Source organism: Peromyscus californicus, unplaced genomic scaffold (assembly GCF_007827085.1).
Source record: "Peromyscus californicus insignis strain IS unplaced genomic scaffold, ASM782708v3 Scaffold_5__1_contigs__length_169319896, whole genome shotgun sequence".
In the NCBI taxonomy this organism is placed as follows: domain Eukaryota; kingdom Metazoa; phylum Chordata; class Mammalia; order Rodentia; family Cricetidae; genus Peromyscus; species Peromyscus californicus.
The window spans coordinates 129,216,029-129,242,520 of NW_026294573.1; the positions used below are offsets into that span (position 1 = coordinate 129,216,029).

The 26,492-nt window shown below is 41.9% G+C and overlaps 1 protein-coding gene across 6 annotated transcripts in view; it reads left to right on the forward strand.

The window, feature by feature from the left end:
• Sgk3 (serum/glucocorticoid regulated kinase family member 3) overlaps positions 1-26,492 on the forward strand; it is a 120,680-nt gene that overhangs the window by 62,940 nt on the left and 31,248 nt on the right. For all 6 annotated transcript variants that reach the window (XM_052717606.1, XM_052717611.1, XM_052717610.1 and 3 more), the window contains exons 2-6: positions 11,895-12,113; positions 14,707-14,790; positions 18,766-18,838; positions 19,428-19,503; positions 25,898-25,985. In XM_052717606.1, the coding sequence (XP_052573566.1) occupies positions 12,033-12,113; positions 14,707-14,790; positions 18,766-18,838; positions 19,428-19,503; positions 25,898-25,985 (402 nt within the window). In that variant the 5' untranslated portion in view covers positions 11,895-12,032. The remainder of the gene's footprint in view (positions 1-11,894; positions 12,114-14,706; positions 14,791-18,765; positions 18,839-19,427; positions 19,504-25,897; positions 25,986-26,492) is intronic.

The window sequence follows — 26,492 nt, forward strand, 5'->3', positions numbered from 1 at the left end:
TGTGTGTGCTAGGCCAGCATCCTATCCCAGCTGGATCCCTAGAATCTTGTTTTCATCTGCATCTTTCTGATGACACATGATTAAGAGAATCCTTTCGGGTGCATATTTGCCGTCTGTATATTTTGTTTTAAATTGTCTTTGTCTGTGTGTGCATTGGGGGAGCAGTTGTGTGCCGCACTGCGTATGTGGAGGTCAGAGGATTGTTGGTAGGAGTTCGACCATGTGGGTCCAGAAATGGAACTAAAGTCCTGAGATCATGAATTATGGTGGCGCATCTTGTTGGCTGAGGTGTGTATTATTTTTGATGAGATTGTATGTGAAGGGAAGGGCTTTGGCCCATTTTTAAATTGTGTGTGTGTGTGTGTGTGTGTGTGTGTGTGTGTGTGTGTGTGTGTGTGTGTGTTTTAAGATTTATTTATTATGTATACAGCATTTATGACTGCAGGCCAGAAGAGGGCACCAGATCTCATTACAGATGGTTGTGAGCCCCCATGTGGTTGCTGGGAATTGAACTCAGGACCTCTGGAAGAACAGACAGTGCTCTTAACCACTGAGCCATCTCTCCAGCTCCTAAATTGTGTTTTTTAAAAAATCCTTTTGAGGCGTTCCTTGAGTAGCTTCTGCAGGTATTTTCTCCCAGCCTGTGGCTTGCCTTCTCAGGGTCTTCCTATCCCTTGGATCCTGTCTGTTGTATGGTAGCATTTTGCCTTGTTTTATTGTCTTATTTTGTCGGGTTCAGTTGTTGTCTCTTGGAGGCCTGTTCCTTTCTAAAGTGAAACAGAGGGGAGGGAATCTGCAGTGTGGGGGGCTGGGAGGAATGGAAGGAGGGAATCTGCAGTGTGGGGGAGTTGGGAGGAGTGGAAGGAGGGAATCTGCAGTGTGGGGGAGCTGGGAGGAGTGGAAGGAGGGAATCTGGTGGGGATGTATTGTATGAGCAAAGAATCCATTTTCAAAAACAAATAAATCAGAAGGAAAAGACCCATATCAAAGGTTGTGCAAACTGCAAGAAAAATGTAGCAACCATGAGAAAGGAAGACAACCCCACTGCCCCCAAAGATCCTAAATCTGCCTATTCAAAAATACTGTGATAGGTAAAAGGTAAGATAGAATTTTGAGAATTTCTGGTAAAATTAATCGATGACTTGAAAAGAGGAATCAGACTGGCAGATTAATTCAATCCAGGACCTAGAAATTTTCTCATCATTATGAGAAAATTAGCAATGTGAATAAAAATCTAGTGAAATTAAGAGAAACTCAGCAAGCAAATTGAGATGTTGGAAAGTCAAATAAAAATGTTTGAAATGAGAAATTATGTTCATGACCACAGAAGTACTCCATGAAAAATTTCATCAAAAATGTAAATCAAAGAAACAATATATAAGGCCAAAATTCTAATTCAACATAAAGCCAAACACACCATAATAGTATCAGATAGCTGTTCATCAATGTTAAAACCAAAAAAGCATAGAATTGCTTATATCAAGCCCTGAAGTATATAATTATAATCAGTTTACTGTATGCAGCACTATCTCCTTTCAAACTGATGGCAAAAATAAAAATTCTCCTAACAAGCAATAATTCTATTCACACCACAACAAAATTAGCACTTCAGAAGTTATTTCTAAGATATTATACACAGAGAATTAAGAAAGACAAATATTAGTCACACAAGAAAAAAATCATGAAATTATTTTCATGAGAGGAATATAAGATTGAAAAAGAGCTAGGGGGTATCTAAAATGTTTAATACAGTAAACCAATAAACCCCTAAAATCAAGAGTAGAAAAGATGAAAACTAATACATAGCCAAAAAAGTACCCAAATCAACAATAAATAGCAATTATTTACTATATATAATCTTAGCTATAAATAGTTTTCACACCCTAATATAAATGTAGAGTGAGTCATGAGATTAGAAAAGTGATTGAACTGTATGCTGTCTCCCTGAAACTCACCAGCCATTGGCAAAGACAGAACCTGACAGCCAAGTTAAAACAACAACAACAAAGACAGCTGCTGATAACAGTCTGGCACTTGATTCTGGTATCTGATGATGGAAAATCAAATCAAAAGTCACCGTAAGAAAATAAGAAACCATTAAATTCATGAAGACAATATTAGAATTATAAATATCTGCCCACCTCCAGATTATCAATTTTATGACAAACACTAATGGGCATGAGGTTTCACATCCACCTTGATACAATAGTAGGTGATTTCTATTGCTCATTTTACCTTCATATAGACCACGAAAACTAAAAATCAACACAGCAAAAAATAAAGCTGTACAATGAAAAATGGACTTGGCTTGTTTACAGAACATTCTTACCTATAAATATCGAATGCACATCTTAAACATACCCTGGAGATGTCTGGAAAATAGATAGACTCTAAACCCATTATATTTTAATAAATGTAAGGGATCAAAATCATTTTTTGTCTTACCAGATCCAAGTTGACTTAGACATCAAGAGAAACTGGAATTACACAAGTAGGTGGATACTGTTGAACGACCAGAAAGTCAGGGAAGTTTTTGTAGTGGAATTTAATAATTCCTACAATCAAATGAAAAAGGAAGTTTAAAATACCAGAAATTTAAGGATTAACTTAAAGCAGTCCAAAGGAAAAAAAATTGTAGCTAGATTGTTTACATAAAAAAGGGAAAAAGAAATATCCCAGGTAAGCAACCAAATTATGAACCTCAAGGTCCTAGAAAAAAGAAGAAAATCGTCCAAAGGAAAATCATTGATGGCAAATAAAGATTTGGGTACAGATTAATGACTAAGAGAATAATAGTATTAAGATCAACCAAAGAATCAGTTTGCTAAAAAGAAAGAAAATTAGTAATATTTACAAAAGGACCTTTGAAAAGTTCAACATCTCTTTATAACTAAAACAGAGAGAAATCTAGGAGTGGAAGGAAGATATAGCATTTAAAGGTCGTATGTGTCAAACCTGTCACCCACAAACTGCTGAATGGGGAAACACTGAAAGCGTTTCCACTAAAATGGAACAAGAATGTCCACTCTCTCTTCTGTTATCCAATATCTCACCCAAAGCCATATCTACAGCAGTCAAAGAAGAAACAAAATAAAACTTGAAAGATAAAGAAAAGGGAAAAGATAAATTATGGAGATTTGCAAATGATATGATACACAAAGCATCCTAAAGACTTCGTGTGACAATTCTCAGATCTAATAAATACTTTCAGCAAAGGAACAGGATTAAAAAAAAAAAAAAAAAAAGCAGGACCTAGATGAAAAAGCGTAGCTACAGCCACCTAAGTATTCAAAAAAAAAAATGTCAAAAATGCACACTGTAAAAATGATAGCCTCTCCAAAAGGTACTGATTACGTATATACAAAAGAAAAAAACCAGTGAGATTCATGACTCTGTGAACCCAAATCATTTCAAAATGGATCAGAGAACTTACTGCTTTTACGAGAAACTCAGATACAGCTGGATGGCAAAAAAACAAACAAAAAAACAAAAAACAAAAAAACCCATAAAAAATTTCAAATACACATATGCAAGAGCATTCTTAAAAGGGCTCTAATAGGATCAGGAATAATCCAAAGAACTGACTAGTGAGATTCAATGAATTTTAGAAGTTTTTATACAGCAGTGGAAATTGTCTGCAGAGTGAATAAACAGCATACAGGCTAAAAATTTTGCAAATTATACATTCAATACGATATTAATATTCATAATATAAAAAGAACCCTAAATATCAATATAAAAATTGTCTAATGAATAAATATTTGTAAAGAGTTTAACAAACTCAGGCATCAGGAAAATGCAAATTCAAATAGCTTTGTTCATTTTTTAAATTTTTTTTTTTTTTTTTTTTTTTTTTTGGTTTTTCGAGACAGGGTTTCTCTGTGTAGCTTTGCGCCTTTCCTGGAACTCGCTTTGGAGACCAGGCTGGCCTCGAACTCACAAAGATCCGCCTGCCTCTGCCTCCCGAGTGCTGGGATTAAAGGCGTGCGCCACCACCGCCCGGCTTAAATTTTTAATAATTTCATTGAGAATTTCATACAGTGTTTTTTGATCATATCCATAACCCCCCTTTTTCCCTAGACGCTTTCAAACACATCCGTGTTTTTTTTGTTTTATTTTTAATAATGCACTGAGGACAGTTAGTGCTGTCTAATGTACACATGGATGTGGGACTGACCACTGAAGTATGGACGCCTATCAGGGCCATACCACCAAAGAAAAATGACTCTCAACAGCCATAAGCTGCCAGTAGCTTCTCCGTTAGGGGTGGGCCCTCCATGCTGGAGTGTGGACTGGCTCAGTCTTGTTCAGGTCTTATACATGTGGCTAGGGCTGCTCTGTGTTCATGAGGCAAGAGCAACATCATGTCCAGAAGACAGCACTTCAGAGTACTCTTCCCCATCCTCCAGCTTCCGCATTCGGGAACAAGACAAGGCTGTCCACCCTCTCCACACCTGTTCAGTGTAGCATTTGAGGTCTCAGCTAGAGCAATAAGGAGAGGTGGTTGGTTAGTAGGCTTCCTTTTTCTGCTGTGAATCGGCGTCTAATGATTTAGTCTCAACAGAGCCCTGTCTTGTTTGCCAGGGAGGGCCAGCCGCCCCCAGGAACAACTGCAGGGTAGTCTTCGGGCTCTTGGCGGAGTGAAGGCACACCCCTTTCCTGTTACTGTCTTTGTCATTTATGCTTTGTTTCTCTTTGTCGGGCCTCCTTTCCTTCTGCTGTTTAGTGTGTGACCAGAGGATGCCTTTGGAGAATGTGAATTGCTGACGGGCAGTGGTGGCACACACCTTTAATCCCAGCACTCAGGAGGCAGAGGCAGGCGGATCTCTGTGTGTTAGAGGCCAGCCTGGTCTACAGAGTGAGTTCCAGGACAGCCAAGGCTATGCAGAGAAACCCTGTCTCGAAAAACCAGAGAGAGAGAGAGAGAGAGAGAGAGAGAGAGAGAGAGAGAGAGAGAGAGAGAGAGAGAGAGAATGAAATTCATAGTAAAATTAATGTTACTTTTTGCTAATTTTACTTTTGACTACTTACAGGTAAGTTCATGAAAGACAGGCCTAGTGACATGTTCTTATGGGCCCAACTACTTAGGAAGCTGAGATAATAGGATCACTTGAGCTCAGGAGTTCAAGTCTAGCCTGGGCAATGTAGTAAAACCCTGTCTCAAACCAAAAAAGAAAACAAACAAGTCTTCTCCATTGGTTCCTGTAGGACTCTGTAGAGTGTATGTACATATCGAGGAGACCACGTGATAGATGGATAAAACTCCAACATCAGACCATCTGGGTTTAATCCTGTTACCGGTGGAATCTACCGCTTACCCCTGCACACATACTTGGGCTATCCAGACTTGTCCAGAATCCGTTTTGCCTTTACTATACCAAGTGGAATGCTGCTGTACGTACATAGTGGTTTGATTTGGTGACCGAGCTAGTTCCCTGTTCCTTTTCCGTTCCTGTCATCAGTCTCTTGGACATCCCCAGGCTGAGTACCAAGCCGGGAACCGAACAGACAGTAGCTGTTGGCAAATCCTAAGGGTCGGTAGCTCTTACTCTTCCTGATGCTTGTCTGAGACCCTTCCACCATCCTTGCCTGCCATGTCTTTTCTAGCTCTGTTGAGTGACGAAGCAGAGGCGCAGGGGCCAGGGCAGCCCTCACCGTTACGGTACCCTGTAGAACCGACGTTGTCGATAAAAACTGCCAGCCCTTCTGGGTTTCTGAGCAAGCGGGACAGAACAGACAGTCCAGACGTGAATTCTGCGTTGTGTTGCTCACGTCTCAATGGAAGCAGTGTCATCTCTCACTTGAGACAGGACATCCTGCCTCAGAGCAGTGAAGCCCTAGGGAACCAACCATCTTCATAGCAGCTCCCAGAGCTTCTGGGGCATTTTCTTCCCATACCCTGTTTCTGTGGCTTACACAGGCATCCAGAGTGTTTGCTATTTTTTGTTCACTGGGGCCAGTTAAGCTAACGACATCAATGTGGTGGATCAGTGTGGTGGCCTGTGGAGTCCACATGATCATGGTCCCTCTAGAGTCTAGACTATATTATGACAACAATGCAATGTAGCTCTCTGGTATGGCAGTGAATGATAGGTACTGCTGTTTCTGTCATGTGATAGCAAACTGCATCTCCTTGTCTTTACTGATGCTGTTAGAAAGGACATTTACTGGGTCATGAGCCATATACTTGCAATCAGGGATTATCCCAACAGTCACTCTCCCAAAGTATCCCATCTAGGGTTGCCTGTGGAATTAGTAGAACCACCTGGTTAGATTTGGGCAGCCAACAGTCATGTTTCAAGATTTTTTTTGGGCTCTGGCCCAGGTAAGCAGGCAGTTTAAGTGGGGATATGATAGGAATCAACACTTCCGATTGATCAGCTTTTTGATAGTGATACTGATTTCTGAACTCACAGGGGATAGTGGGTGGAGTACTCTTTGTTACTTTCTCAGTGAGAATAGAGTGGTCAGTCCTAAGGGTTGTAAGTCAGGAACCAAATGGGCAGTAGCTGCTGACAAACTCCAAGGGTAGTCAGCTCTTGTTCTTCTCTGGATGCTTGCCAGAGGCTTCTACAAGGCTCCCTCCTGTAGTAGCTTTTTTGACAAGACAAGGATCCATTATCGGGGCTTTGACTAGTTACTCTTACATATGTTATTAATGAAATTTCAGGACTAGGGAAATAGACACAAGATAAATCTGTGATTATGTTAGGGCCAATGTTATCTCTTACACTATCTTTAGAAGCCTCATTCTGACAAGTAGAGCATATTTTGGGTCCCCAGAGATTAGTGTCAGTTCAGAGGTGGTGTCCAATAACTTTTGGAAGGGTTTTGTGTTTCCCTTTCTACAGTCTACAGTGGATATATACCCTGAGGTGGTGGCAGATTACTCTTGGGAAAGGCCTTGAAAAAAGATTGATATGTTTGTGACCTTTTTTTAAAAATATACATTGAAGTTTTGGCTGCATGTATATCTGTGTGATGATGCCAGAACCCCTAGAACTGGAGTTACAGACAGTTGTGAGCTGCCACATGGGTGCTGGGAATTGAACCCAAGGTCCCTTGGAAGAGTAATCAGTGTTCTTAACCACTGAGCCATCTCTCCAGCCCTGCTTGTGACCTTTTAATGGGTCATGATAATCTAATATCGAATGTGTTCTTGGTTTGTCTTAAACTTCTTTGTGAGCTCAATTGGGTTATGTGGTAATAAAGAAGAGTGAGAACTTGATGGGGAATTGGCATATCTTTGAAAAACAACTTGAAAGGGTCACATGGAGCATGGGGATTCGAAGACATTGGATATCTGGATGTCACTCGACGAGTTCAGGGAGCTTCACTGAGCTGCAAAGTTAAGTTGAGTGGAATTGGAGGCCATCATTCTGAGCCTCACTCATGTTGCCCAAATGCTTGAATTCATCATCCAAAATCTGCTCTCCAACAAGTGTCCTGTGTTAGCATCTAAGACTACAAGGCTGCTTGTTTAATTGTTCTTCACCAGTTACCTTTAAATTCTGGCCTTTATTCTTAGTGCTATCTGCTGGCAGCTATAAGAAACTAAAGACTATAAAGCAGCCACATTCAACCAGTTACTTGCTTTGTGTACACCTTCAAGGACAGCTGGAAGTAACCAGCCCCTGTTACCATCTCATCAGCCACTTGGATTTCCAGTACTCTGTCATCTCTCTGCACCCATCCAGTGATACCTTACATGTCACTGTGTCTTCTCCCTCCCTAGAAGGGCTACCACTTACTAATGTGTCCCGTTTTTATATCTTTCCCTTTTGCTAAAAATAGATGCTTTTATCAGTCAGTATATCTGGATTACAGTTTCCTCTCCTTCTACCCCTTCCTGTTCCTCCTCACCTCCTCTCCCATCCAGATCCACTCCCTTTCTGTCTCTCATTAGAAAAAAAGAACAGGCTTCTAAGAGATAACAACCAAACATAGCAAAATAAAATAAAATAAGATAAAACAAAAACCATCACATTGAAGTTGGACAAGGCAAATCAACAATGGGAATAGAGCTCCAAGAGAATGTGCTAGAATCAGAGACCCACTTGCTCCCACACCAGGAGTCCCATAAAAATACTAAACTGGAAGCTATCACACACACACACACACACACACACACACACACACACACACACACACACACGTATATATTCAGAGGACCTAGTGCAGACCCATGTCAGCCCTGTGCATGCTGCTTCAGTCTCTGTGAGTTCATATGAACTTTGCCCAGTTGATTTAGAGGGACCTGTTCTTCTGATGTCCTCCACCCTCTCTGGTTCCCACACTCTTCCTGCCTACTCTTCCTCAGGGTTCCCTGAGCTCTGAGGGAAGGGGTTTGATGGAGGCATCCTATTTAGAGCTGTGTATTCCAAGGTTCTCTCTGCGTGTCTGGCTGTGGATCTCTGTATTTGTTCCTGTCTGCTGCAGGAGGAAGCCTCTCTGTAATGGCTGAACACAGCACTGATCTATGAATGTAGCAGCATATCATTAGGAGTTGTTTTGTCACTACACACATATAATTTTTTTGACCAGTAGTATTTGGTTTTACCCTCAGTCTCTGGGCTATCTGGTCTCTGTTTCTTGGCCACCCAAACAGTGTTGGGTATGGGTTCCATCTCCTGGAGTGGGCCTTGAGTCAGATCAGACATTGGTTGGTTACTCCCACAAGCTTTGTGCCACCATTGCCCCAGCATATCTTGCAGGCAGGAAGATTGTAGATCAAAGGTTTTGTGGCTGGCTTGGTGTTTACATTTCTCTTTTGGTTGCCTGCAGAGTATTTACCATACTAAAGACACTAGAACATGGGGGTGAAGGTTCTGTGTAGGCACCAGCTTGATCTCTCTGTATACAATAAGTTGTGTGGGTGTTGTCTTCAGCAATGGGCTTTGCTGTCAGTTTGTGGAGAGCAACTTATTGTCTTGGCAACAGCCTGGGTTGTTTGGGGATTTCCATGGGACCCATTGGCCAACAACTCAGTTGACTAACCCAGTACAAATACTAGAAGCTCCATTTGGTGACAAGAGATGGCCAGCTGGGACTCTTATTTCCCTCATGATTTGGAGACTTTATTAGGATCGCCTTCATATATTTTAGGAACTTTCCACTGCGCTAGTTTTCCATCCCACCTCTCAATGCCATCTCCCCTCTCACTCCCAACCTGACCCCTCCGTTCCCTTCTGCCCCCCCCCAGTCCACCTATAAAATCTATTTCATTAACCCCTCTCAGAGAGATCCATGTATCTTCCAGTCCCCTCCTCTATACCTAACCTCTCTGCGTCTACAGATTGTAGATTGGTAATCATTTATTTAATGGCTACTAGCCACATATAAGTGAACACATGCCATATTTATCTTTTGGAGTCTGGGCTACCTTATGGTGGATGATTCTTTCCTAATTCCATTCATTTGCCTGCAAATTTCATGTCATTTTTACAACTGAGCAACACTCCATTGTGTAAATGTACCACATTTTCTTTATCCATTCTTCTGTTGAGGGACATCTAGGTTGTTTCCAGTTTCTGGCTATTATGAATAGAGCAGTGGTGAACATGGTTGAACATGTGTCTCTGTGGTATGATTGAGCATCCTTTGGGTATATGCCTAGGAGGGGTATACCTGGATCTTGAGGTAGATTGATTCCTGTCTTTCTAAGGAACCACAGTATTGATTTCCATAGTGGCTGTACAAGTTTGCACTCCCACAAGTGATGGAGAAGTGTTCCCTTGCTCCACATCCTCCACAGCATGAGCTCTCACTTGTGTTATTGAACTTAGCCATTCTGACAGTTGTAAGGTGGAATCTCAAAGTACTTTTGATTTGCATTTCCCTGATGTCTAAGGATGTTGAACATTTCATTAAGTGTTTCTCAGCCATTTGAGTTTCCTCTCTTTAAAATTCTCTGTTTCGATCTGTACCTTGTTTTTAAATTGGATTATTCTGTTTTTTTGATATCTAGTTTCTTGAGTTCTTTTTATAGTTTGGATATTGGTTCTGTTTTGGATATAGAGTTGAAAAAAAAACCCTTTCCCATTCTGTAGGCTGCCACTTTGTCCAAATGATGGTGTCCTCTCCCATACAGAAGCTTCTCAGTTTCATGAAGTCCATTTATTATTGTTGATCTTAGTGTCTGTGCTATTGATGTTCTGTTCAGTTAGTCTCCTATACCAGTGCGTTCAAGACTATTCTCCACTTTCTCTTGCACTTTTTGATCCATTTGGAGTTGAATTATGTACATGGTGATAAGTATGGATCTATTTGCATTCTTCTACATGCCGACATCCAGTTATACCAGCACCATTTGTTGAAGATGCTGTCTTTTTTTTCCAGTGTGTATTTCTGACATTTTTTTTATCAAGATCAGGTGTCCATAGGTGTGTGGATTTAGGTCTGTGTCTTCAGTTCAGTTCCATTGATCAACATGTCTGTTTTTATGCCAATATCATGCTGTTTTTTTTTTTTTATTACTGTGTCTCTGTAGTACAGCTTGAGATCAGGGATTTCAAGAAGAACCTCCAGTTTTTTTATTATACAGGATTGTTTTTAACTATCCTGTTTTTATTTGTTTGTTTGTTTTTTCCATATGAAGTTGAGGATTGTTCTTTCAAGATTTGTGGAGAATTATGTTGGAATTTTGATGGAGATTGTGTTGAATCTGTAGATTGCTTTTGGTAAATTGGCCATTTTTAGTATGTCAATCCTACCCATCCATGAGCATGGGAGATCTTTCCATCTTCTGATATCTTCTTCAAATTCTTTCTTCAAAGACTTGAAGTTCTTGTCCAAGTCTTTGACTTGCTTGGTTAGAGTTATGCTAAGATATTTTATATTTTTTTAGACTATTGTGAAGGGTGTTGTTTCCCGGATTTCTTTCTTAGTCTGTCATTTGTATATAGGAGAACTACTGATTTTTTTTTTTTTTTAGTTAACCTTGTATCCAGCCACTTCCCTAACAGTGTTTTATCAGCTGTAGGAGTTCCCTGGTGGAATTTTTTGTTGTTTTGTTTTGTTTTTTGAGACAGGGTTTCTCAGGTATAGCTTTGGAGCCTGTCCTAGAACTCACTCTGTAGACCAGGCTTTGAACTCACAGAGATCCACCTGCTCTGCCTCCTGAGTGCTGGGATTAAAGGCATGTGCCACCACTGCCCGGCCCCTGGTGGAATTTTTCGGGTCACTTATGTATACTATCATATCATCTGCAAATAAAGATACATTGATTTCTATCTTTCCAATTTTATCCCCTTGATCTCCTTCATGTGTCTTATTGCTCTAGCTGAGACTTCAAGTGCTGTATTGAATAGATAGAGAGAGAGTGGACAGGCTTGTACTATTCCTGACTTTAGTGGAATTGCTTTGAGTTTCTATCCATTTAATATGTTGTTGGTTCTAGGCTTGCTGTAGATTGCCTTTATTATGTTTTGGTATGTCCCTTGTATCCCTAATCTCCCCAAGGACTTTTATCATGAAGTGGGGTTGGATTTTGTCAAAGGCCTTTTCTGCTTCTAGTGATATGATCATGTGGGTTTTTGTTGTTGTTTTATTTTTTTCTTTCAATTTGTTTATATGTTGGATTACATTTACTGTTTTTTTGTATGTTGAACCATCCCTTCATCTCTGGGATGTGTGTGTGTGTGTGTGTGTGTGTGTGTGTGTGTGTGTGTGTGTGTGCAGTTGCCCTCAAAGGCTAGATGAGGGCATCAGATACTCTGAAGCTGGAGATCCAGGAAGCTGTGAGCCCCCTGATGTTGTGCTGGGAACTCTGGCCCTCCAAAGAGCAAAGCTGGTATTGAGAATGGCCAGCTCCCTTGACTGCCGAGCTGTCCCTGCAGCCTCATAATGCTGTTTTTCAATTGGTTTGCTAATTGTGTTTTTTCCTGTTGTTTAAGGCTCCATGATGGAGTTTGAACATGGCCTCAAGAGGTTTCGTATTTTGGATTAGCTCATTGTATTTACCCTCTGCTGGACTTTGAAACTTCAGACTCAGTTTCTGTGACCTTGGAGACAGTGAGTGCAGAGATTGTACCATGGACTGCAAGGAGGAGAGCTGCCCGAGTGTCAGCATCCCCAGCTCTGACGAACACAGAGAGAAAAAGAAGAGATTCACGGTAGGTGTCGCAGGACGCTTAAGAGACTAAGTATAGCGAGTGTTTCCACTTCCGCCCGTGTTCTTTCCTACCCAGGAACCTGCCTCCTCTCCTCGGCACGTGTCCAGGTTTACTTTTGAAGGAGCTGTCCTCACAAAGCCCTCTGGCTGCTGTAACAGTAATTGTCCTTTCTTGCAGATTTTTGCCTATTTTCCAGTCCCGTTGGAGAGTTTTATGAGGCTCACATGCCCTCTTGTCAGATGTGTGTCTATAGACATGGGTCTGCGCACTCTTAGCTTTGTACACACTGTCAAGTGTTGTGGACTCCCCAAGTCCTTGAGCCCATGTTAAGGACTACTGTCTCGACATTTCCATAGTGTCTTCCGGCATTTAGTTACCTTCCACCACATTTTAAAAATGTTTTCCTGTTATTCCACCTTGAAGGTAAAGACATTTCTGATTTTGATTTTTAGTGCCACAGTATCTGCTGGAGGGATTTATAAACAGTAGGTACAATGAGTATGTGTTAGTAGTGTTATCAGTGACTGTTACTGTAAAGTAAACACTTTAATATGTTTGTTTACCTATTTATTTGTGTGTGTATGTGTTCATGTAGTATATGTGCACATACATACTGTATGGACGACGGAAGTAGTTAGGTATGGTGATATTTTATTTGTACTGAAATGTGATTTTATTTGTATGTTAATAAATAAAGTAGCCTGGGGGTCAGAGCTAATAGCAAGCCATAGCAGAAGCCAGGCGGTGGTAGCACACGCCTTTAATCCAGATCACATGACAGGCAGATCTCTGTGTGTTCAAGGATACAGCCAGCATGGAGACATACGCCTTTATTCTCAATACTGACCATAGAAGACCTGGAGGTCTGTACAGACAGGCAGTGACGAGGAGGTCATGTAGTTGAGTTTATAACCAATGAGAAGGCAGAACAGAAAGTCTATAAAAAGACAGAGACACAGAAAGGAGGTCTCTTGTGGAGGGAAGGACAGGGTAAGGTTTTTAGCGCTTAGCTGTTACTCTGACCTCTTGGGCTTTCATCTCTGCATTGACTCTGTGTTTCTTATTTAACATGATGGTTACATCTACAGTCAGGTGTCGTCCTCCGTCACTCTATGCCTATATCTGAGGCAGGGTCTCTCCGTGAACCTGGGGCTTGTGTTTTCTTGCTTACAAAAAGTAAACCTCCCATCTCTGCCTTCCTTCAGAGCTTGGATTACAGATGTGTGCAGAACACACAGCCTGTTATATAGTTCTGGAATCCAAACTCTTGTCTTCATGATTGCACAGGCAGACTTTTTAAAATTGTTTTTCATTCTCTTTGTGTGTGTGTATATATATGTATATCTATATAGATATCTAAATGTATACATATAGATATAGATATTTTTCCTGCATGTATGTCTGTGTACTGACTGTGTTTAGTGTCCTCAGAGGCCAGAAAAGGATCCCCTAGAACTGGAGTTACAGATAGTTATGATCTGTCATGTGGGTCCTAGGAACCAAATCTGGGTCCTCTAAGATTTCCCCTGTTCTGAGCCATCATAGTGGAGTTGTGTTCGGAGGCTATCTTTGGGCTGAATGATGAAAGTTAATTCTCTACCTGCTGCTGGTTTAATGCCAGATCTGATATTAGTGGGCAGGAAATGATACAGATTTTAGTCAAAGTTTTACGGTGTTTTAATTAAGTAAATCAACTTTTTGACTGACATTTTCTCACATCTAGTAGGGGTTATAATTTTGCTTGCTTCGAAGGATTGTTGCTTCTGATTCAATGAGGCTGTATATGAAGATATTAGATACATTTGTAAGATGGCATTAGGAAGATGTGAGGATACAATTTTTATTTGAAAAATGCTGTGTAGAAGATGATCTGGGAGGAAAAGAGGTAGTAGATGAGTGTTTACTGTTGCCTGACATCACTTTTGAAAGTACTTTATAATTTGAAGGCCCTAGTAAACTGATAAGTAAGAAAATGGCATCAGTTAAGTCTATAAATTTTTATAGACTTGGAAAAGAAAATATGAGGCAAGAATGGCAAAGAATTAGAATTCAGTAGCTCTGATCATGAGCACATATGTATCCATGGTTATTCTCTGGAAATAACAAAAATGTTATGCCAGTTTAGTGTGCTATTTTACTGGAGCTGCAAAGGTGAATCCCTTCTATGAGAGAAGCGATGAAGCCAGCTGGAGCCACCGGCATCGGTCACCTGGCATCGGTCACCTGGCAAGGGATGTGCTACTCAGATGTAGGGCAGTAGTACATAGTCTTTTCTTGAGTTATGTATTATGAGCTCATCAGGATGAAAAACCTCTCAGATTTTATTTTGTGTGTATGTTTTTTTAAAAGCTTGTTACAAAGAAGGTATTTACATGAAATTTAAAATGCAAGTGTTAAATTATCCAAAAGTAAAGAATAGTTAACATTGCTAAAACAAAACAAAAAATTGACCAGATGAAATATGTGCTTCACTTGGCATGCATTTTTATCTTGGAGAACATGTCAGCAGTTACCAGTTTCATGAATATTCAGACAGTTTCTGTGTATTTAAACAGCAAAGATTTGGTAACGTATATCTTTTTCGTTTCCACAGGTTTATAAGGTTCTGGTCTCTGTGGGCAGAAGCGAGTGGTTTGTCTTCAGGAGATATGCAGAGTTTGACAAACTTTACAACACCGTAAGAGACTACAGCATTTCTTCCTGTCTTTCTTTTTGTTTTTGTTTTTCGAACCAGGGTTTCTTTATATAACCGTTCTGGCTGTCCTGGATCTCGCTTTGTAGACCAAATTGGCCTCAAACTCACAGAGATCCACCTGCCTCTGCCTCCCAAGTGCTGGGATTAAATGCGTGTGCCACCACCACCTGAGCTACGACATCATTTCTATTTAAAGCTAAACACTTGATAAAAACCCCATGAGGGGAGTGATTTATTTGAATGAGTAAATCAATACATGTTACCAAGAAGAAAAGGGAAAGGGGTTCTCCAAAAACACTTTAACTTACAGTCTCATGTGAAATGTGGGAAGACCGTTCCACATGAACAGTGAGAGACGATGAGGAGCTCAAGGACATTTCAGTGTCTGACGACATTAAGGCACAAATACTTGTGCCAAGTAATAACAGTATTCATCAAAGCAGTTCTGGTTCAGATCTTCAGCTCTAAGCCCCAGATCTCAAAGTGTCAGCCGCACACTCCTCTTCTGAGACATTCTTAGAAGTCGTCAGTTCTGGGCTTCAAGCACTAAGACAGTTAAATGAGAGTTGCTTTTCCACCTGTCCACTGGAGTTTGAAATCTGAGAGACCAGTAGCTGTCTAAGTAACTGACGCCATTTCTATTCATAATCCAGCTATTAAATAGTTCGCAATCTAGCACCTTGAGTCGCACATAGTTTTTAACGTATGCAGTGAGGTACTAAGGTCATTGAAAGGCATCAGGCCAGATTCTGCCAGGGGCTGACTCTGGTGGAAGATGCTGTCTTAAAAGTCTTAGGATGCTCAGATCATGCCTTTCGAGTCCGTCACTGCAGAAGCCTGGATTGGAGCAGCTCTGAGTCCCAAGTTTTGCTTCAGTTATGGTAAACAAACAAGTAAACGAAAACAAGTGTGCTCCCAACTCCAAGTGTAAGCTGTTAGTTCTTCCATGCCATGAAAGATACTGATCTCCTGGTACATACAATGAGTAGGTTACTGGGCATCTCTAGAAAATTCTGCTTGTATTTAGAAAGGTAATCTTTCAGCCGGGCGGTGGTGGTGCACGCCTTTAATCCCAGCACTCGGGAGGCAGAGGCAGGCGGATCTCTGTGAGTTCGAGGCCAGCCTGGTCTACAGCGCGAGATCCAGGAAAGGCGCAAAGCTACACAGAGAAACCCTGTCTCGAAAAAAACAAAAAAAAAAAAAAAAAAAGAAAGGTAATCTTTCATTTCTTAACCCCATCTCCTGATTTTAACATGAAAATCTTGGGGCTGGGAAGATAGCCTTTGCTGCTCTTGGAAGGGTCCTCGTGGGGTGGCCACAAACACCTGGAACTTCCGGTGCCTGGATTTTTAGCGCGCACGCACATGCGTGCGCGCGCACACACACACACACACACACACACACACACACACACACACACACAAATACAGTTTGAGAAAATAAGTAAATCTGTAGAATGTCATTTGTTAGAGTTTTCAAAAATATATTAAGGAAGTTAAGGTTGTCTTGGCTGAGATGCCAACTGTTTCCCAGGTGGAGTGGGATGAATCACGGTGTTTCTGGTTTTTTTGTTGTTGTTTGTTTTTTGTTTTTTTAAGTCATTAACGTTAGACTTCTGACTCACTTATTTAGCATTTCACTGTACATGTCCTAAACAATACTCAAATTATACACTCATTGAAATTGAACTTACAAAAAACAGTGTTCTAATTTGAAGTAACAGTTACTTGTCCTGGTGTAAATTATTACATATTCTAGAAAATCTGGACAAAAGGGAAACTTAAACAGATCAATTAAACTATTGCCTGTAATGTTGCTACTCAGGGATGATGTGTACTGTTCTCTTCTTGTCTTTGTTTTTCATTAAAGCTTATGTAACTAAATCGCCTATACATTGTTTTATGCTGCTTACCTAAGGATTTTGAGGTAGTGACTGAGTTAAATGACAATTGAAAGAAAAATAGCAGCCAGGAACAGTGGGGTTGGCCTTGCAATTTTTCTAGTAGTTTCAAAAAATTATTTGTTTTGGGAGCTCGGTGAGAATTGACCTTTTGCTTCTCCTGATAGCCCTGGACACCCATCTCTCCACATTTCTCTCATTTTCTTCATCTTTTTATTTGATAATTTTGTCTTTTTTTTCGAGACAGGGTTTCTCTGTGTAGTTTTGCGCCTGTCCTGGAACTCACTTGGTAGCCCAGGCTGGCCTCGAACTCACAGAGATCCGCCTGGCTCTGCCTCCGAAGTACTGGGATTAAAGGCATGCGCCACCACCACCCGGCAACTTTGCCTTTCTTATAAATGTCTTTTCTATAAATGTTTTAAATCCTGCTTTTTGTCAGCACAAAATCATTCAGTTGTATTATTTAAAACTACATGCCGAGCGATGGTGGCGCACGCCTTTAATCCCAGCACTCGGGAGGCAGAGCCAGGAGGATCTTTGTGAGTTCGAGGCCAGCCTGGTCTGCAGAGCGAGTTCCAGGAAAGGCACAAAACTACACAGAGAAACCCTGTCTTGGGGAAAAAAAACAAAACAAAACTACAGGAGCCAGGCTGAGCCTTCATTCCCTGAGTTAGAAAACACAAATTCCTTTCCTTTGTTTAGAATAAAAAACAAGACAAAAAGTAAAAACTTCAATTTGTGAATATTTTTATTGTCAGCTTAAATATGTTTTTATGGAATGTGGTTTGTATTTTTAACTTTAGTTAATACAAATTGTCTAATAGGCAGTAGTAATTGTATTAGTATAAACAAGAAAATAATTAAATATTGCCAGGTGTGGTGGCGCACGCCTTTGATCCCAGCAGTCAGGAAGCAGAGACAGACAGATCTCTGAGTTCGAGGCTAGCCTGGTCTACAGAGTGAGTTCCAGGACAGCCAGGGCTACACAGAGAAACCCCGCCTCAAAAACCTAAAAACAACAACAGAAAGAAAATAATAAAATACTATCACCACCTTCAGTTACTGCTACGAGGCAGCTTGTTTCATGTTATGAACCAGTCGGTTGTAATTTCGGCACAAACCTGACATGCCATTTAATTTGTAAATATTTTAATATAATTTTATCTAAAAGATAAAAAGTGCTAAAAACACAGTATCACCATCATATCTAAAGATAAGGACAGTAGTTCCTTGGTACCGAATGTCCCGACTGTTTGTGTGACCAGCTGATAAGTGTGCTAAGTGTTTTTACAGTTTGTTGGTTGTGGGGGTACCATTTGTTTCCCCTCTTGAGTCTGGGGTTTGCTGCCTGTAACCTGCAGTGATGAGTGCATTCTTTTATTCTTTGTTTTTCCTGCTAGTCACCAGGCAGAGCTGTACTTTGTGTATGTGTGGATTTTCTATTGCGAGCTCACAACTTGACTGTCCTTGTTTAATTTCTTTCTGTATACAGTAGGTGCTCAGGATAGACAGCAAGTGCTTCTTCAAAGAAAGTCAGTGTTCCCTCAAGCAAATCTGATGAACAAATGTATTAATAAAGAGAAAGCTAGAGTTGAGAGTAGAGAAGGCAAAATTAATTCACTTTCTCTGAAAAGTGTTAATTATCTGTTGCTATAGATCACAAAGAGCACGTTTCCTGAGGGTTAGATGAGTAGTTCCTACAGAACCTAGACGCCATTTTCCAATCTAAGTGCTTAATGAATTTATCTTCTTCAACTGCACAACAAGATGCTCGATTCACCTATCCCCATTTTACAGACAGAGAAAAAAAAAACAAACTAACCCTGGCACAGAGATGTTAAGTAACCTGTCCAGGTCACATACATACTAAACAATTTAGTGGAACAAAATAGGATGGTTAGTCAGTCTGTGGCATTTTATTCATATATATTAGTATGGTGTGCTGTAGCATCATACTTAAAATGTCTCTTATAAATTTTCCTTAAGATCATATTGTATTGTGCAGACATAAATAGATTTAGAAATTAGCTCATGGAATGCTGTTTTTTAAAATTCAGCTGAAGAAACAGTTTCCTGCTATGGCTCTGAAGATTCCTGCCAAGAGAATTTTCGGTGATAATTTTGACCCAGGTAAGCACGAGCTTCACGGTCTAACTGCTGAGTTCTGATTGAAGTTTGAAGACATAGGTCGTGTGTGCTTTGAAGAATAGGATTGTTCAGAACTTGTTTGTTTTCTGAGGCAGAATCTTGCTATGTAGCCCAGGCTGGCCTCCAACGAGTGATCCCCCTGCCTCAGCCTCAGGCATGCATTGCTACTGCACCTTTTTTGCCCATGAGGCCTATGATGTACAATCTGCTTCACTGCTAAAAAGATGTATATACGATGCGCTAAGGACAGACAGCCAACGGTTTTCCAATAAGAGACAGTTTTCAGTGTCGAGGTACTTAACTCCCAGAGACGTAAGTACTGTGCGCATTAACTGCTCTCTGGCCTCTGTCGGCGAAGCTGTGGCTTTTCTGAAGCTTCTCCAAAGCCCTCGTCCAAGTTCAGGTTACGTGTGTGGATCTTCTAAGTTTTTAAGCTTTTATTCCTCCTTCAACATCAAATGCCAGTTAAGAGATAGCACTTTGTGCTTGCGTGTTCTCCCATAAATGTTTCACGATAATCCCGTCAGCTGACAGAAATACGACTGCTAGTGTGCGTCTGTCTCTCTTCCAGATTTTATTAAACAAAGAAGAGCGGGACTGAATGAGTTCATTCAGAACTTGGTCAGGTATCCAGAGCTTTACAACCAGTAAGTACTTTCCTTTTCTTCTAAAGGGACAGTGAAACCAAACTCGAGTCTCGATTGAACCTGGGATGAGGAGTTTATACTTTTGGCGACATGTTACTGTGTGGACTCTCCCTAGAGCACTTTCTCTTCATATACTTCATATACGTTCCCTTCTATACGTCTCCTTCCTTCTGCACGTGTGTGACGTCGTAGCTGGGTTTCTGTTGCTGTGCTCGAGCACTGTGGCCAGAAACAAGTGGAAGAGGAAGGGTTTATTTCAGCTCACAACTCTCAGGTCACACTCCATCCCTGAGGGAAGCCAGGGCGGGAACTGAAGCAGAGACCATGGAGGGACACTGCTTACCGGCTTGTTCTTCGTGGCTTACTCAACCTGCTTTCCCTGTGCCCAGGAACACCTGTACAGGGAGCACCACCCTGGTGAACTGGGCCCGCCCACATTAGTTATTAATGAAGAAAATATGCTACAGACATGCCTCCAGGCAAACACCATGAAGACACTTTCTTCATTGAGAATTCCTCTTCAGAGATGAATCTGGCTTGTCTCAAGTTGACAGAACTACCAACCAAGACATAGAAGTTTTATGGATTACTGTTTAAGTATATTTGCATTATATAGTTAAAGCATCTTGGTAATTGTTTAATAATATATTTATCCATAGCTTGGAAAAATATCTCAGGATCTGCTGCATTCGTTAGGATTAAGCTATATGAGTGTTGTCCGCATGTTCCAGAGGCATAGACAGTTTGACTCTGATCCTCCCGAGAGTCTCGGGCTCTGACCCTTTCTCCTCCCTCTGCTGAGATGGTCCCTGAGCCTTGCAGGAGTCAGGGTGATAATGTAATGTCCCCTTTGTGGCTGAGCACTCCCCTGGCACTCACTCTCACCACTTTGATCACTTGTGACAGCAGGGTTTTTTTAATATACACATGCACTTTATAAGTAACTGTCTTCTCTTGAGGATAGAAGAAATTTCCAGAACCCCACGAACAAATAACTAAGAGGTTTTAAGCTTAGAGTTTTTTTGTTTGTTTGTTTTTGTTTTTGAGATAGGGTTTCTCTGTTTAGCTTTGCGATTTTCCTGGGTCTCATTCTGTAGCCCAGGCTGGCCTTGAACTTACAGAGATCCGCCTGCCTCTGCCTCCCGCCTCCCGAGTGCTGGGATTAAAGGTGTGTGCCACCACCGCCCGGCTTTAAGCTTAGTTTTTAGCTGGCATTCTCTTTTCAAAAAATGAGATACTTCATATTATCTAGACCTTATCTTTTGTTTAAAAAAAAACACCTTCATTTTCATTTTAATTTCAGATTACCTTGAAAGACAGCATATAAAAGAGTAAGATGCCAACTAGCAAGTGTAGCATGAGCACTTACTGCATGCTTCTTGCTGCCGTTGGGGAAACACACTTTAAAATGGCTTCATTAACCCTGGTGATGCAGGCATAAAATCCCCATCCGTGTGTGTGTGTGTGTGTGTGTGTGTGTGTGTGTGTGTGTGTGTGTGTGTGTGAGAGAGAGAGAGAGAGAGAGAGAGAGAGAGAGAGAGAGAGAGAGGCAGGAGGATGAGAAGTTCAAGGCCAGCTTGGACTATATTATACCCTGTCAGATACTTTTGACAGGGGAAAGGTTTTTAAAAAAAACTTCATGAAAGTGTGATTTTAAAGTTATTTTTTTAAACTGGGATACAGTCGATTTCTCTGACCTTTGGATGAAAAAGGATTTTTTTTTTTTTTTTTTTTGGTTTTTGAGACAGGGTTTTTCTGTGTAGCTTTGCGCCTCTCCTGGAACTCACTTGGTAGCCCAGGCTGGCCTCGAACTCACAGAGATCCGCCTGGCTCTGCCTCCCTGGGATTAAAGGCGTGCGCCACCACCGCCCGGCCCGAAAAAGGATTTTTTAAAACAAAACAAACAAAAACCACATTGGCAGTAAATAATGAATCCCAAAGCAAACAATGGCATGTTTGACTAAAACCCTACAATAGTAAATAAAACTGAAAACCAAAAATACACAAAAATTGGCCTTGATAAAGGATGATAGATAAACGTACTTAACTGATAGAGAGCCGATGCAAACAAAGCTGATCTAAACAAAAAGACAATTTGGGGCTGTGGAGCTGCTCACTAGTCAGAGCACTGGCTGCTCCTGCAGAGGACTGGGTTCTCTTCCCAGCGTCCACAGGGTGGCTCACAACCGGCTGTAACTCCGGTCTTAGGTGATCTGACGCCCTCTTTGCATGCACTTGGTACATAGACATACATGCGGACAAAACACCCATGCACATAGAAATAAGATGGAAAAAAAAGTGGAAGAGGGAAGGTCAGCAGTTCAAAACCAGCCCAGGGCTCCATAATCTGTTAGAGCAAAGCCTGGACTATGTGAGACCTCAGAGAAACGAAGCAAGAGCAGCAAAACAAAGACAGGAGAGGAAATTGGAAACAAGGTTACCTTCCGAGAGCAGCAAAACAAAGACAGGAGAGGAAAATGGAGACAAGGTTACCTTCCGAGTGCCGCAAGCAGACTGTGGTGCACAGGCCAGCTGTCACCTGTCACTTAGTCCAGCCTCGAGACTGTCCCCAGCCCCTCTGAAGCCGCTCACACACCTCGTTTCAATTTATTCCTTTCCCAAGGTAACCACAAGTCTGTTTTTAAAAACATAGATCAGTGTGCTCTGACTTTAAACTTTTTCGTTTTGTTTTTCAAGACAGGATTTCTCTATGTAACAGCCTGACTGTCCTGGAACTCACTCTGTAGACCAGGTTGACCTTGAACTCGCAGAGATCCACCTGCCTCTGCCTCCCGAGTGCTGGGATTAAAGGAGTGCTCTCTATAATGCCTGGTCCCAAACTAAATGGTTTTGATTTCCAATTTTTGGGCTGGTTAGATGGCTCAGTGGGGACAGACACATGTCATACAGGCCAGGCCACCTGAGTTCCATCCCCACAACCCACAGAAGTAAGTGTAAAAGGCCTCTGACTTCCACATGTGGACCGTGGCACATCCTCCTCCTCCATATGCACAAATGAGAAATTTAAAAAACACTTAAGCCAGGCGGTGGTGGTGGTGCATACCTTTAATCCCAGCACTCGGGAGGCAGAGGCAGGCGGATTTCTGTGAGTTTGAGGCCAGCCTGGTCTCCAAAGCAAGTTCCAGGAAAGGCACCAACACTACACAGAGAAACCCTGTCTCGAAAAATCTGTCTTACAAGTCTTAATGTGGCCCTGGTGCTAAGCTGCCTTTGTCTGCAGCGCATGGAAGCTGTGCGGTGGAAAGGTGGAAGCCATGGAGTAACTCTTAGTGCATCTGTGTAACAAGGAACATAACATCTGTCAAATCTGATTGTTAGAGCCTTTAACAGCACAGGGAAATGTGCTGTTCACAAAGTAATTTGAAGCAGGAAACACAAGATAAAATTATAAATTTAGCATGACCAAAATTGTGCAGAATTATAAAGCTAACATAGTAAGATTGGAGATCCCTCTTCCCACATTGACGTTTTTTCTAGGTACTCAAAAAGTGAACAGTTCAGTGGTTTTCTGTGTATTCACAATGTTGAACAACCATCATTCCTGCCTACTTCGGTCACTTCAGTGTCCAGTCTCACATTTCCATGGTCTCAGCAAGGAAAATGCTCGGCATCCATCACTCTGCTTCTATCTGTGGGTCTCTCTGTTCTGGGCACCTCTTTTGAATGGAGTCATACAATGTGTGTCCTTTTTCTCTTCCTTTGTTCATTCAGTGTAATGTTCTCAGGTTCATCCCTGTTGTAACAGGTATAGTCTATTTCTTCTTATTGCTGAGTCCTATTCAAATAAACGGTTTACCACACTGTGTTCATCCATTTATCAGTTGATGGACACTTGTGGCATTTCTCCTTTTGTGCTGTTAGAAGCAATGCTACTGTGACTATTCATGCATGAAATTTGGGGGAATACATAAATGGGGTGGTATTGTGTTCCCCAAAATATTGTGCACCCTAATAAACTTATCTGGGGTCAGAGACAGAACAGCCACTAGATATAAAGGCTAGAAAATGGTGGCACTCACACCTTCTTTGCTTGTTTGCTTTTGTTTTTTTGTTTGTTTGTTTGTTTGTTTTTTTCGAGACAGGGTTTCTCTGTGTAGCTTTGCACCTTTTCTGGAACTCACTCTGTAGCCCAGGCTGACCTCGAACTCACAGAGATCCTCCTGGCTCTGCCTCACAAGTGCTGGGATTAAAGGTGTGTGCCACCACCGCCTGGCAAAGTTGTATTTATTTATTTTTTTTTTTGTGAGTTTTTTGAGACAAGGCTTCTCTGTGTAGCTTTGCGCCTTTCCTGGAACTCACTCTGTAGCCCAGGCTGACCTTGAACTCACAGAGATCCGCCTGCCTCTGCCTCCGAGTGCTAGGATTAAAGGCGTGCGCCACCACCGCCCAGCGGCACTCACACCTTTAATCCTAGCATTCCAGAGGTAGAAATCCTTCTAGATCTCTGCGATTTCAAGGCCACATTGGAAACAGCCAGGCATGGTGACACACGCCTTTAATCCCAAGAAGTGAGCCTTTAATCCCAGGGAGTGGTGGTAGAAAGCAGAAAGGTATATAAGGCGTGAGGACCAGAAACTAGAAGCTTTTAGCTGGTTAAGCTTCAGGCTTTCAAGCAGCACATCAACTGAGATCTATTTGGATGAGGACACAAAAGCTTCCAGTTTGAGGAAACAGGATCAGCTGAGGAACTGTCAAGGTGAGGAAGCTGTGGCTTGCTCTGCTTCTCTGATCTTCCAGGATTCACCCCAATACCCAGCTCCAGGTTTGTTTTTATTAATAAGACCTTCTAAGATTCCTGCTACACATATTCTTATGTTTTCACATGTAAACCTAAGAGTGGATGATTAGTAATGATATTTAACATTTGCAAATGGCCTCCTTTTTAAAAGTAATTTTTTTATTTTTCTTAAGTTGAGAAATATTATTTATTATGATTTGTATTGAGTTACTAAAACCATTCATGGAGCTGGATGGTGGTAGTGCATGTTTTTAACCCCAGCACTTGGGAGGCAGAAGCAGGCAGATCCTTGTGAGTTTGAGGCCAGCCTGGTTTACAAAGTAAGTTCCAGGATGTCCAGGCCTACACAGAGAAACTCATCCACGGACTAATGAAAATCCTGATTGATAGAGAGATAGATGATAGACAGACAGACAGATGTGTGTGAACATCAGGATAGCAATTTGACCATTTATCGGGATTTTCATTAGTCCGTGAATAGTCTGCTTTGATTTTAGTCCACCACCCACACCAGCTTATGTCTTTGTACCCATTTCATTTTTTTTTAATTTTTTTTCATTTTACATATCAATCACAGCTTCCCCTCACTCCCCTTCTCTGCCCCCCCCCCATCCACTCCTCAGAGAGGGTAAGGCCTCCCTTGGGGAGTCAACAAAGTCTGGCATACCAAGTTGAGACAGGACCAAGGCCCTCCCCCTCTGCATCAAGGCTGAGCGAGGTGTCCCACCCTAGGGAATGGGCTCCAGAAAGACGGTTCACGCACCAGGGATAAGTCCTGCTCCCACTGCCAGGGGCCCCACAAACAGATCAAGCCACACAACTGTCACCCACATTCAGAGGGCCTAGTGTGGTCCTGTTTCATTTTTAATGTGGAGATCTACTCTAATGTATATCCCTGTGTCTTTGGAAAGGCTTGCCTGCATCTGAGGGTAGTAGTGAACACATGGGAGGCCAGCTCTCTGCTCACCATGGTGCCAGAGCGCGGCAGGCAGCTGTACTCCACGCTGGGATGTTCCAGTGCTTGTCATCCGTGGCTGCCAACCGGTGCTCTCTATTGGCGGTTACCAGAGTTGGCTTACTCTTCCTGGTGACAGGTGGCCCTTTGCCTCCTTTCATTATGGGAGAGAGAAGGCTGAAAAATAAGCCTCCTGGTTCTTAAACGGACCTGTACATAGGGTGTCGTGTTCCCTCCCCACTCCACCCCTACCGCATGGTTTATAATGGGAATGTCTGGGTCCAGGAAAAATGTATTCACAGTTTCTCGAGTATTGCCAAACTGCTTTTCAGGAAGACTGCCTCGTTCTCCATCCCAGCAGCAGCACCTGAGCGTGGCCCTTCCTGCTTTGGGTATCATTCTGTCCTTCTGACTTTGCTAGTTAATGAATGGGAAGTGCATCTCACTATCAGTTGCCATTGGACTTCCTCTCCTGTGAACAGTCTGTTGATACCTTCCCCTGCTCCCTGTTGGGTTCCCTCCTTTTAGAAGTGGAACTTCTTTATGCCTGTTATAATAACGAGTGATGCCTTTTGGAGTTTTCTTGCTACAAATGCTAATATGGTGGTTTCCGTTTCCTGTTAAAAGGGAGACGAGCCGCACCCATGCTGTCAAAGTAATGAGGTCATCTTTGTTTTCAGTCCAGACGTCAGAGCCTTCCTTCAAATGGACAGCCCCCGACACCAGTCCGATCCATCGGAAGATGAAGATGAAAGAAGTGCTCCGAAGGTAGCCGGGCCGCTGTGCTTGTTAGCAGGGTAGCAAACGCAAGAGACGCAGTCTTACGTTAGACCAGCGTTGATTCAGAACCAAGTATCCGTATCTGGGCTAGGCTGGCTACACTGCGGAATACCTTGGAACAGTGTTGCACCATTTGTTGACTGTTCTCCCGTTTTTGTTTTTGTTTTTGTTTTTTCTTTTCCTGTATATGTGTGTGGTATTGTGTGATTCGTATGTGTGTGGAGGTACACGTGTGTGGAGGCCCGAGGTTGATACTGGGAATCTTCTGTAGTGCTCTTAGCATTTTACTCAATGTAGCAGGGTCTGAGAGTCAAGCCTATACCTCACCAGCATGGCTAATCTTGCTGTCTTGCTGGCAGCTTGCTCTGGGGATCCCCGTCTCCACCTTTGAGGCTGGAATTACCAGCGAGCCGCCATGCCCACCTGGCATTTACGTGGGTTCTGGGGACCCAAACTCTGGTCCTATTGCTTGTGGCAAGTGCCTTAACTACTGAG